The sequence below is a fragment of the Marmota flaviventris genome, chromosome 17 (genome assembly GCF_047511675.1).
Source record: "Marmota flaviventris isolate mMarFla1 chromosome 17, mMarFla1.hap1, whole genome shotgun sequence".
Classification (NCBI taxonomy): domain Eukaryota; kingdom Metazoa; phylum Chordata; class Mammalia; order Rodentia; family Sciuridae; genus Marmota; species Marmota flaviventris.
Window position 1 is genome coordinate 64,290,706 of NC_092514.1, and position 13,800 is coordinate 64,304,505.

The following is a 13,800-nucleotide window of genomic DNA, read 5'->3' on the forward strand; positions in this document are numbered from 1 at the left end:
AGTTCACCATGTTATTCAGTGAAGCACTGTTTGTAATTGCAAAATATTAGAAATAACCTCTGAGCCCATATTGGAGAGAGGATGAATACACCCACACAAGATAAGAAGTCCTTTGTAGCTGTTTCTAAAGAGGGAGGGGAAAATTTATGAACTGGCAGAATGATTTCCAGAATGTTTTCAAAAGTGAAAACTTATGAAAAAAATTCCATGTCATGTGCTACCCTTTGAGTAAGACAGAAGAAGAAACAAGAACTTCAGAAAGGACAACCAGAGACTAAGGAGACCAGTTCACTCTAGGGGGTGAGTGGGAGTAACATGGAGGGACAGAAAACACAGGACAGGGAAAGAATCTTTTCTGAATATGTCTTTGTACAGATCTGTGCTTTTTTTTTTGAATCATGAACAAAAAAAAAAAAATATAAAAATCAATAAGGATGGGGGAAAGGCCATCATCTGCTCAAATCACAACATTAATACATCCTCAGGGCTGGGGATGTGGCTCAGTGGTAGAGCATCTGCCCATGTGTACAGGGCTTGGATTTGATCCCTAGCACTGTAAGGAAAAAAAAAAAAATCATCATGTCCAACTGACTTGTAAATAAAAGCATGAAAGATTATACAAATAGAACTGTGGGGGGCTGAGGTTGTGACTCAGTGGTTCCGAGAGTGTGCCTAGCATGTGAAGGCACTAGGTTTGATCCTCAGCACCACATAAAAATAAATAAATTAATAAAGGTATTGTGAAGAGCTACAACTAGAAATATATATATATTTTAAAAAGTAGTATTGTGGGGTTAGGGTTGTGGCTCAGCAGTAGAGTATTCACCTAGCATCTGTGAGGCCCTGGGTTTGATCCTCAGCACCACATATAAATAAATAAAATAAAATAAAGGTATTGTGTCCACCTACAACTAAAAAAAAAATTAGTACTGTGGTCTTATTTGCCAAAAATGATGCACTAATATTTCCTATTCTCAATGCTCTTCCAGGTTTTGTTTCTCCATTGGGAACAGGAGGAACCCATGCCCCTCTCCTTCACTAATAGAGCATGATGGACATGGCCCTTGCTTTCCAAGACAGGTCATAAAAGGCACTTTAAATTCTAATTCTTTCTCGAAGCATGTTTGCCTTGGGAACCCAGTCACTGTGCTAAAGGAAGCCAGGCCACATGGATAGGAAATGAGGTCCCCAACTTTCAGCCCCAGCTGGGTTTAATCAGCTATTAGCATCTATGTGCCCTCCATGGGAGTGAGCCATCCAGAAGTGATCCAGCCCCTAGTCCAGCTTCTCTAGGTGACCCTGCATGAAGCAGACAGAGCTCTCTCATGCTAAGCCATGTCCCAATCACAAATTTTTGAGGAAAATAAATGTTACAGCTTGGAGCCACCACTTTTGGGGCTTTTTGTTACATAGCAATAAATAGCTAAACTAACACCTTTACCTCAATCAAGAGCATCTTCACTACCAGACCCCTGAGAGCAAGGACACAGTCCCCACATGCTTCTGGCAAGCCAAGTAGATGTGAGGGCCTTGCACTAAATCTCACACAACCTTCCCCAGAGACAGTGATCCTTGCCTGAACCATTCTGACTCTGGTTTCTTAGCCCATAGCAGCCATCAATCATTAAATTAACTAGGGTGAGCTGGGCACAGTGGTGGTACATGCTTATAATTCCAGAGACTCAGGAGGATCCCAAGTTCAAGGCCAGCCTGGGCAACTCAGTTGAGACACTGTTTAAAAAAGCAGGGGTGGGGGGTGCTGGGGATGTTGCTTTTCAGTGGTAGAGCACTGCTGGGTTCAATCCCCAGTACCCTCTCACCCCCCCCTAAAATTAACTAGGTTGAAGGTGGAAGATGGGGACAAGGGCTCAAGGAAAAAACAACTAGGAGAGACCATACGGCAATACCAGCCAACTGAAATGGAAGAAAATACTACAGAGCTTGCAGTCTGGGTGGCTCAGGTTGAGGGGTCAAGAGCTTTCTGACCTCAGTAGCCCCTGCATGATGACAGTTTAAAGTTTCCGTTTGTTGTACTAACTCTTAAAATTATCAAGAAAAGATGAAACCACCCCTGCCTGCTTGGCTTAAGGGGGTTCAGGAAGTACAATATGGATTTAAATGATTTCCATCTGACTTAGAAGAGGGTGAAAAATACTGTATATTTCAAGGGCTGAGTGCCAGGAGGCTAGAAGGAGGTTTGGACTAGAGACCACACCCTACTCCCAGCAACACTAGGCAGAGGGCTGGGCGGGGACCATGTGGTACAACATGTACATACAGCGTACCCTGAGGAAACAATGCTCTAAAACAGGGTTTGTTTTGCTTTTTAATTTGAGGAAAGCAAGCATTTTATTCAATAATCTTCTCATGTCAGTGTACAGTTCTTCTCCTGATTTTCCTGGGTCTGAAGTGAGTGCACATAGCTGGTGGCCCAGGGAGAAAGGGAATCTGGAGAACCCAGGGAGAACCTGTCAGTGGCAAACAGGACACTTCTAGAAGAGTTAGATCACCTCGCTGTAGCCTAGAGGGAGGTTTGCTTTCACTATAGCTGAAAATTTAGGGAGAGGCAGGGGATGGAGGGCAGCAAAGGCCCATGGTCTTTTTGCCTTGACAAGTTCACATGGGTCAGATGGTGACCTCCTCCAAACATAAGGCCTGCTAACGGCACAAGAGTGATCACTACCTGCTCTTTGGTTAAGGACAGAAATTTGAGTGACTGAACAGAAGAAAGAGGCTGCATATTCCACCGGTGGGGACTGTGCCCCAGAGCATGGGGACACAGTGGAGGCAAAAGGCCTCAAGTCCAGCTGGGCTTTAGAGCGACCCACCAATGCAACAGTCACAGCAAGTTGAGGGCCTTGGGTCCCAGGACAGGTTATGCATGCTCCATCATTTAGCAGCTGCAAGTCTAAGCCCCTAACTTCTCTGAGCTTAATTTCTCCATCTATACAATGAAGAGAACACCATCTAGTGTGCTCATGGGAGCAGGGTAATCTTACTCAAGTACCTACCGGAGTCTGGCACGCGGTGGCCTAAGGTATTAATCTTACCTTAAATGATAGTAAGTCAATGTCCAGCTCGTTATAATTTGGAAATCACACTCATAGTAAATCTTTAAAAGCACTGAACATCGGAGTCTAAGAATTTGGTTTCCAGTTTTTGTTTTTATTTTTGAGACAGGGTCTTCCAGAGTTGGCCTAGAATTTGTGATCCTCCTGCCTCAGGCTCCAGAGTTGCTGGGGTGACAGGTGTGCATCACCATGCCCAGCTGAGAATTTGAGACTACCATGGTTACTGAGGAATTAGACCTCTATTATCACCTCTGTGACCTTCCCTACTGATCACCCAGTTGCTCAGGCCCAAAAGCTAGGAGTCATCTCTGCCTCCTCCCTTCCTCTTTCACTCATCAGCAAATCTAGCCAGCTCCTCCCTCAACACTTATCCCCAGCCTGCCACTCCTCACCACCTGTTTTTACCACCTGCATCTCAGCCCACCCTCCACTGCACCAGTTCCACCCACTCCTCTCCTACAGACAATCCTCCGTGAAAGCCACTTTTCTTTTTAGAATTAATCAGATCAATGTCACTCCTTGCCCAAACACTCTATGGCTTCCCACTTCCCTCATAACAGATCTGAAAAGGCCTGGCTGGCCCTCCAGCCTCCCTTTCTTACCCTTGCTTACTATTCAGCTACCTTGGCCTCACTGCTGTCTGTTCCTTGAGTATTCCCAACATATTCCTGATGCGGGGCCTTTGCACTTGCTGGTGCCCCTCTGGAATGTGTCTCCCACATGTTTTGCTGTTACCTTATTGCCTCATGTCCCTCAGGTCTCTGCCCAAAGGTTACTTCCTCAGGGGCCCTCACTGATTTCAGTCTATTTTCCGTCCCCTTTAACTGACTTCAATTCTTACCACTGCCTGAGGCTCATTTCTAGCTGTCTCCTGGAGTAGAGCACAAGCTCCCTGAGGGCAGGCCCTTCTCTGTCCCGCTCATCACCAGGTACTTGGGGCCTAGCACAAAACAGGTGCTCAATCCCTCATGCATGAAGAAATGAGTTTAGGGAAAAGAGCAGGGGGCCCCGGCCTGTGAGCTTTACCTTTTTCCCAGCTGTGGGGCTGCTTTCTGCACTCTGCACAGGGCTCCTGTGGGGGCTTCGGCTCTCCTGCGGCACACATCTGCCCATATACACACTGTAGTCTAGAAGCATCTTCTGCCGCACACTGCCCACCAGCTCCTTCTGCTTTGGCTGTGACATGATCTCCTCCACGCTGCCTTTGCTGCTACTGCGGCTGTGGGTCAGGTGTCCCGAGGGACTGCTATGTCTGCTGTGGGAGGGCAAAAGCCCTAGAGTGAAGAAGTGACAGCTGTTAACATAAATGAAGAAGGAACGACCAAGTAAACCAAACCTACGAGCACAAATTCCCCTGGGTTCAGTAGAAAGCAGCCAAATGCTATCAAGTCACTGCTTAAAATATGTTTACTAGGTGACTTCCCATCCTGAAAAATGTCTTCTGCTCTAATGATAGAAAATTGTTTATATTATTCTCAAGATAATCCCAAGCGATGAAGTATATCTAGTGGGTTCCTTTCCCTTGTGCCTGGTGATCTTTCAGGAAAAGGTCAAATATAACACTGACACAGCCCTAGTCCGGGTGGACCTGAAGTTGCTATCAGGGGCAAAGGAGAGTGGGCAGAAATTTAATTAATTGTTCATCCACAGCTCAGGGCATTTCCAAAGATGCCATCTTTCTTTCAAGGAATTATTTATAAAGTACTTTCTGAGAAGATTCAATGCTAAAGAGAAGACCAAGGCATAATCCCTGCCCTTGAACTCATGTGTGAGATAAATCATAGCCTTTTCTAACACATGTTCTGTAGAGGTGCAATCCCAACACTGATATCACAGCAGTGACATCTGGGCTGTCTCTTCAGGGAGCAGTTGCCACTTTTCCTGGCTTGGGCTGGGGGAAAGGCATTTTAGAGACAAGGAAGAGTATATTAAAGAAGTAAGGACAGGCACAGTCTGGAGACTGGTGAGAGGTTCAGGAGAATCCCACAAGGTGGACATGGACAAAGGGACAGGAGCTGAGGGTGGAGAAGCTGAGAATGACCACCAATGGCCTCGAGAGCAACCTGGATTCAAACATATCCTGCTAGTAGAGGGGCTTTAAGCATGGAAATGCCTGATGGGAACAATTTTATTCAGATTTACTATGAGAGGAAACGAAGAATGGTTAAAAATCAAATCAAATCATTTTATTTTTTGAGAGGTTCCAGCCATGTGAACTGCAGCTCCCCAGAGCCACACACAGAGTTACGCCAGGCATTTCTTAATTTACAGTTTAGCTAGATAATTTTCAGTACTGAGATTTTTACCTTGAGTTAAATTTTTAATAATCCTTTATTATCCTCTCATCATCTTAACAATTAACTTTTGTGTTTGCAGTACTGGGTTTTGAACTCAGGGGTCTCTACCACTGAGCTACATCCTCAACACTTCTTTTATTTTGAGGCATGGTCTTGCTAAGTTCTCAGGCTGGTCTCAAATTTGCGATCCTCCTGCCTCAGCCTTTCCAGTATCTGGTATTATAGTCGTGCACCACCGTGCTCAGCAACATTATTATTATTATTATTATTTTTTGGTACTATGGATTGTACCCAGGGGAACTTAACCACTGAGCCATAGGAGTCCTCACTGCTTGGAGGATCTGATGGATGATGGTCCCTGATAACATGGGATTGTGCCAGGTGACCCTAACTCTTGCTACTCCAGGAGCCATTTCCTGCCCTGAGGCATGTGGATCTCAGCCCTGCCCTGGGCCTCCTGTGTCTGTATCTGTATCAAGATCCAAGACCACGTTGCTAGAGAAACCTATGACTTTAGTACAGCAGCCCTGAGGAAGAAGACAGGGTTGGGTCAGGCAGCAGAACTACTTCTGTCATCTTGGAATAGACAGAGGCTCCTGGCCTTGGACGATCATCACCAGCCACACCATCACAGCTGACAAGTCATCTATGTGTAGTCACTGATTCAGAGGCAGCTTTGAAGAACAGCACAGGCCTTACCAATTTACCTTTGCCCCAGCCTCATCACACCTTGGTGACTTAAATTTATCATAAATATCCTAATTCATAGCTTTTAAAGGCCACCCAGACTAGTATATGTATTTTTAGTGGTGTGAGAATGTGGCCTTGCTTGATTTTAGTGTAAATGAGAGCACCAAGGGCTTTCCCACATCTCTGACTCTTGCCATTAGGTTTGTTGTGCTGAGTGGAAGTCTGGGAACAGCAGAATTTCCAAAAATACAAATTTATTGGAAACAATCAAACTCTTTAGCTAAAACTATAAATAACATGTTGCTTTGGAGGCTGCTCTGGGTGACCCCTGAGCACCTAGGGCAGTATTTCTGGGGGGGTCTCACACATCCCTGGGAGCTACCTGATTCTCAGATTCAGTGCTTAGGCCAGTGGACCCTGACATTCCCATCAGAAACACGATGTGAGCCACAAATGTGAACCACATATACAATTTTAAACTTTCTGGTACCACATTAAAAAGGTAAAAATAAGCAAAGAAAATCAATTTTAATATATTTTATTTGAGTAAATACATCTAAAATTCTTTCGTTTCAACAAGTCACTAGTATAAAAATATTTTAATGAAGCATTTCACATTATGCTTTGGACTAAAACTTTGAGATCCAATGTACATCTTACACTCACATCTCAGTTTGGACTGGCCACATTTCAAGGGCTTAAAAGCAACATGGGCTGGTGGCTACTTAGTCAGACCCATCAGGAGAACTGAGCAGGGCTGGTGCTGAGGACTCTCACCCACTTCGGTCTTCTTTTATTCAGTGTTATGGGTTCAACTGCGTCCCCCAAAAGATATGTTGGTGTGTCCTAACCTCTGCCTCAGAACATGACCTTATTTGGAAATAGGGTCATTGCAGACAGAATTTGTTATAATGAAGTTATACTAGAGGGAGATGGACTTTTTATCCAATATGACTGGTGTCCTTATTGAGGAGGAAAGAAACACTATGTGATGACAGAAGAGGGGTTTATAAGGATGCAGCTGCAAGCCAGGGATGAACAGCTACCACCAAATGCAAGAAAGAAGCAAGGAAGGATTCTGTGTAGTCTCAGAGATGGCACAGCACTGGTAACACCTCGATTTCGAACTTTTAGCTTCTAGTACTGTGAAAAAATAAATTTTATAGTTCTAAGCCACCCAGTTTGTGGTATTTTGTCCCAGCAAACCTAGAAAACGAGTATATCCAGTTATCTCCCTATTCACCTTGCTAAAGGTATTTCCAAGGGACTTTTGGGATCTTAGCTCCTCTGGGTCTAGGTAGAAGCTAGTGTTAAAGCAAATGTGCTGGGTAAGGGCCAAGGTAGGCTCCCAGAAAGCAAAGCAACGTGAAGCCATGTTTGAGACCCACATGAGCCGCATATTCCCCGATCAACACAAATCCTTGTCAGGGAAAGTCTCGAGTGGCTCCAACCTAGCCCTACTCCAACTAAGAAAGCTCTGGTTTTATTCTTTCTAATATTCCACAATTACTGATTGTACCATGTTCATGTTAGCAGAGTACTTTGAAAACATCAGACTCATACAAACCAGTTTAGTCTATCTAATGAGCAAGGACAGACGAACACGCTGCTGTTGGCTGGTTTTGTCTCCTGCAGTACCTGGCCCAGCCAGAGCTTAACAGAGAGGTAGTTTGTAGTTACCTGTTTGAATGACCAGCAGGTGCCACAGATTCTGCGTTTCTATGGTGATCATAGGATTGGAGCACAGGTTGAGGATTAGGAGTTTAAGAGAACCAGCTAGGCTTACCTGGTTTTTTGTTTTGTTTTGTGTGTTGTGTGCTGGGGAATGAAAACCAGGGCTTTATGCATGCAAAGTGCATGCTCTTCTACTAAGCTACACCCCCACTCGTCACCTGCTTGCTTTCTTTTTCTAATATTTATTTTTTAGTTGTAGTTGGACACAATACCTTTATTATTTTTATGTGGTGCTGAGGATGGAACCCAGGGCCTCACACATGCTAGGTTAGCGCTCTACCACTGAGCCACAACCCCAGCCCCTCATCTGCTTTCTTATAACTAGTGTTTCCTATTGCTGATTCTCTCAGAACATAACAATATGTACATAAGAAATAAAATCCCCGATACCTACCAAAGGCTAACCACATACATCTGCAAAGACACCTATTGCTGGTGAAACAACTAGGCACAAAGGGTTGTAGTGATCAGTTTAAAAGGCACATGAGTCTTGAGGACACATTTTAGGTGGCAAAGAGTAATCAATTCAGGCTAGGTTGTTCCTTCCTGCCTGGGTAATCTTTCCCAACCTCCCTATAGGCCCTTTAAAATTGCAAGTGCACTTAGCACAGATGCATTACCTTGTTTATTTCCAGAGACACTGGATGGCTTCTTGAGGTCGGACTTCAGCTTAGATGCCAGAATAAATCTCCTAAACCACTCCTCTTTTTCTCGGCCAGTTCTTCCAAACAGATATAGTATCTGATCTCGCTGGCCAGATTTTGTTCCCTCTTGAGGGTGGGGTGGCTTCTTAATGTCATCACTTCCCTTAGGGTCTTCTCTCTCAGCTGGTGGTTTCTCTTCGGAAGTTTCCTTATCTGTGTGAGTCTTAGACATAAAGTCATCTTGCCGACCAAGCTCAATACAAATGGGGTACTTTTTATTCCAGATTCGTTTGCGAGCCAAACTTTTAGGTACAAGATAAATCTAGAGAGAAAGGGAAATGATGATTTATATACTAAAGAGTGGCTACACTATGCATTAATATCATACACAGCAAAAAATGCAAGACTTGTAGAATTTTTGACTAAAATTAATGTGAAATACTTTTAACTACCTGTCTACAACATGACTATAGAAACTGGAATAAATTTTTAGAAATAACTTGTTACTCCCCAAGAGGCACAAATATCTACAATTTTCAGGCAGCAGAAGTAAATAATGTTAAGCTGGTTATCATCAACCAAGTTTGGATATCAATCAACTTTAATAACCATGTGTGAAATCTAAGTTGGGAAAAAAGAATAAATCAATCTATATGAAAAGCTCAAGTCAATGTTGTGTATCAATTCAAGAATAAACATATAAAAACCACATTCAGTACTTTTGTCACTTTGGGGAAACTTAAAGATCATTCAGATGAGTTATAAGAATAGAAAATATGGCTTCTGGAGTAACAATTTACATTTCTCACAGCAGAATATACTTTATCAAAATATAGTTATTTTGCCCATCCACAATGCACAATGTGCACATTCTACAGAACTTTCATTCACTGCTAGTACCCTTGTACTACCACACAGAGGTTTTTACTTGACTGAATTATTATTATTATTTTTTAAAGCTCTGGGGATCAAACCCAGGTTCTCGCATGCCAGCCAGCAAGTACTCTACTACTAAGCTACATCCTGAGCCTTTGGCATTTATTTTGATACAGGGTCTTCCTAAATTGCCTAGGCTGGCCTTGAACTCCCAAACCTCCTGCCTCAGCCTCTTGAACAGCTGGGATTACAGATATGCACCATGATGCTCAGCTAAAAATTAGCTTTTCAAGTCAGAATTCTGAGTGCAGGATGTCCTTGCTTCTCAAGGTGTGGTCCATGGACCTGCAGCATGAGTATCACCTGGGAGCTCATAAAACTGCAGACTCTCAGGCCCTGCCCAAAGTTGCTGAATCAGAATCTATATTTTCAAAGATGCCCAGGTGATTTATATATGCATTAAAATCTGAGAGGTACTGTCATAAAGTAGACTAGTCCTTATACAACAAAAAACAAAAATAAAACCTTTTTAGGGGAAAAATACAGTAAAGCAATCATGATTCCAGATGCTTTTCATTCACTCTACTTCCCAAATCACTTGGGCTTACCTTGCTGTCCGAGAGGTCGAAGATTTTCTGGCTGATGTAGGTGACCTCTGGCTTTGTTTCATTGTAGCTCGCCCTCCTAGATATGTTTTTATTGGGCTTTGAAAGTCTTAAGGTTCCACCCTCAAGTCGAACAAAGACAGAATGTGTCAGAGTTGCATGGTAAGTTTCTGGATCATAGTTGCAAATCTCATTCATCCATCCCTGGTGGAGAAAAACTTGCATTAGTAAAGCAGAGCAAACACTCATTGGGTTCTGTGTGAACATTATGAACACTGTGGTACTCAGCTCACTGAAACCAAGCTTGACTTATGATGCAGGTGTCAATTTAGACTAGACATTGCTAAGATACTGCTAGCTGGAAGGCTAATTGGTGCTGAGGAGTAATTGGGTATGGTTTTGATAATCCAAAAAATTGATCTGGGGGAAGAATAGCAATGCCCATTATCTAAATAAAAGGTTTTCTTTTTATTTTTTTGAAGTTGACAAGCAAATCTGGAAACTAAAAAGTTTTGTTCATGTAATTGAACAAGTTTCTCTGCCAGACCTCCTTTGGGATTAGTAATCCGACCCTCTCACCCAGCTGGACCTTTTTTTGGTCCTGGGGACTGAACCACAGGGTGTGTTACCTCCAAGGTACATCCCCAGCTCTTTTTTGTTTGTTTGTTTATTTTTGTGGTGCTGAGGATGGAACCCAGTGCCTCAACATGTGCTAGGCAAGTGCTCTGCCACCGAGTCACAACCCCAGCCCTCCACTGACTTTTAAATGCTGTCTCAGTCTTACATTTTCAGGACTAGTCATGCATTGGTCATGATGTGAAGAAGTTCATGAGAGCTGACCCTAGACACTTCCCGACTTCATGCTCAGTGACTTCAGGTAGCTTTTACCTGACTGGGGTAGGAATTTTGACATGATAGAAACCAGGAACAGTACAAAATTAAGGCTTTTTATTCTGAGAAGTCAGGTTACCAGTATAACATTATGATTCTTCTTCTTCTTCTTTTGTAAACAGTGCTGAGGCTTTAAGCGGGGCCTTGCCCATGCTGTGCAAGTGCTCTACTACCGAGCAACACCCAGCCCTGGTGTTGCTGGATACACTGCTGGATTTGACTTGTTGATATTTTGTTCATTTGTCCTTTAAGATCATGAAGGTAAGTGATCTATTATTTTCATGTAATATCTTTTGGTATTTTCTGGAAGATCGTGTGAAGAATTATTATTTCTTCCTTAAAGATTTGGTAGAATTTGCCAATGAAGTCATCTGGCCTAGAGTTTTCTTTGTAGAAGGATTTTAAACCAATTTCTTGAATTCCTAATGGGCTATTCAGGCTACATATTCCTTCTGGAGTAAACTCTAAGACAGTTTGTGTTGTTTGTAGTACTTCCCTCTGACCCTTTCAATGTCTGTAGAGTCTGTGGGGAAGACCCTCTTTTGGGATCCACAGTAGTAAGCCTCATTAAATGAACTAGGAAGTGTTCCCTCTTCTCTATTTTCCAGAAGAGTTTGTATAGAATTAATATTACTTCTTCCTTAAGGGTTTGTTAGATTATGCCAATGAAGCCATCTTGGCCTCAGGTTTTCTTTGTAGAAAGGTGTTTTTTTGTTTTGTTTGTTTGTTTTTGTACCAGGGATTGAACTCAGAGGCACTCAACCACTGAGCCACATCCCCAACCCTATTTTTTATTGTATTTAGAGACAGGGTCTCACTGAGTTGCTTAGCACCTCACCATTGCTGAGGCTGTGTGCCACCGTGCCCAGCTGTAGAAAGGTTTTAAATCATGAATTCGTGCTTTTGTTAAATGCTTCTTCTTTTCTAATATAAACTTTTAATGTTATTAATCTCCTTCTAAGCAATGCTTAAGCTGAAATTTCATTTAAGTTGTTTAATTTCCAATGAGAAATATCCAGTTATCTTTCTGTTATTGATTTCTAGCCTAATTACCATAGGGTCAGAGAACATCCTCTATATAATATCAATGTTTAAATTTTGTTAAGGTTTACTTTATGTCCCAGAGATGGTCTATTTTGGTGACAGGTCTGTGCGCACTTGAAAAAAATATCATTCTGCTCTTGGGTGGAGTTTTCTCCAAATGTATTCATCCTCTTAAACACAACTATTTTGACTAAACACCTCTTTACACAGAAAATACTGTCTTACATAAAGGTTTCCTAGGGTAAAGTTATAAAGCCAACTTAATAAAGAGCTTTGAAGCAGATCTGATTTTTCTGGGCTGCCTCAGGTCCCTATACCCAAGGCCAGACTATCCATTTGCAGAGCAACTGAATCCTAAAAGAATCCATGCAGCAAGGGAAGGAGGAGCGGATGCCTGAGAACCTCTCAGGGTCAGGGAATGACGACTGGACTAAACAGCAGCTTGCTAGCCATTTGACCAGAGTCCCTTCTGGATTATTCTTGAGTCACTGTGTGTTGGGTGTGCATGGCCTGGTTATAGTAGAGGCAACCTGAGGTACGAAGTGCGTGCAATAGCTTTATGTTCCACCAGAACACCTTTGCTGAGGTGCTCAGCATTTATTTAATGTCTATTTTGAATTAAAATCATCATAATTTGATATAGGACAAGCATTACTGCAACAATATTGCCAGATAAAATATTTTTCATTAATTTTCAGTAACATAATATTACAAAGATAAGGAAAAGAGCCAATGGAATGAACAAAGATAAGGAAAAGAGGCAATGGAATGAACAAAGTACTGGCATTTTGGACAAAATCCCTAAAATTATAGTTACCATCCATCAGACTGGAGGGGTTGAAGAAGAAGAAGGAGGGGGGAAAAAAAAACAGTCATTATATTGTGATGTGATTCTCAGATAAAGACCGATTCAGAGTAATGTAAGCTGTGGAAGATTCTGCCTTTTGAAATTCCTGAGATTGGACTGGTTAATTATCTGATTTATGAATAAGAGCAAATTAGGAATAAAAGGTGGTTTCTCTTCAATTGTTTTCATTTTGTCTTTCCTGGCTAAGTCAGAAAATGCAGAATTACCCAGGAAGGTACTGGCCAATGAGAATATAATGTGAGCCATTAATGTGAGGCATGAAAATGTGTTATTTTAAATTGCCTGATAGTCTTTTAAAATGAAAAAATAAGCAGGTCAAATTCATTTTAGCCATGTGTTCGATTCAACCCAATACATCCAAAATATTATTTCACCATGTAATCAATATAAAAAAATGGATGATATTTTACATTCTTTGTTTTACTCTAAGCCTTCAAAACCCAGTGTGCACTTTACACTTCCAGCACATCTGGTTCCAGCTAACTACTCTTAAAGGGCACTATGGCCACATGTGGTGGGAGGTTTCTGTATGAGATAGTAGAGGGCCCTTAGACAACTGGCACAGCAGAACCGGCAAAATCCTCCAACTTTTTTTTTTTTTTTGGCGGTACTGGGGATTGAACCCAGGGCTTTGGGCATGCGAGGCAAGAACCCCACCAACTGAGCTAAAGCCCCAGTCCCCTCCTCCAACTTCTTTCTAATGCTTCCAATACACATAGTCTTTATCACAAGAGGCCTCAAACTCAGTAATGGCAGTTTCATGCTGTTTTACCAGGTGTTTTGAATAATTAAATTACAGAATGTCATCTCATTTCCAGATGAAATGTCTGTTGTAGAGATTCAAAACCCTTTAAAAACAAACAAACAAAACTACCTGCCATATTAAAAACATAGGAATAAGAATTTTTTTAAAATCTAGGTTTAAAAAAAAACTTAAGCTTTTAAACTCTTAGAGTTCTAACATTAAAATTCTATAGTAACATTAAAAAATACTCAATTTGGGGCTGGGGTTGTGGCTCAGCAGTAGAGCATTCGCCTAGCACATGTGAGGCCCTGGGTTTGATCCTCAACACCACATAA

At 42.2% G+C, this 13,800-nt stretch overlaps 1 protein-coding gene across 2 annotated transcripts in view; it reads right to left on the bottom strand.

The window, feature by feature from the left end:
* Positions 1–13,800, bottom strand: part of Tex2 (testis expressed 2) — a 106,668-nt gene that overhangs the window by 33,952 nt on the left and 58,916 nt on the right. For both annotated transcript variants that reach the window (XM_027946228.3, XM_071603555.1), the window contains exons 3-5: positions 9,921–10,121; positions 8,413–8,758; positions 4,098–4,345 (exon numbers count right to left, since the gene is read on the bottom strand). In XM_027946228.3, coding sequence (XP_027802029.1) covers positions 4,098–4,345; positions 8,413–8,758; positions 9,921–10,121 — 795 coding nt within the window. The remainder of the gene's footprint in view (positions 1–4,097; positions 4,346–8,412; positions 8,759–9,920; positions 10,122–13,800) is intronic.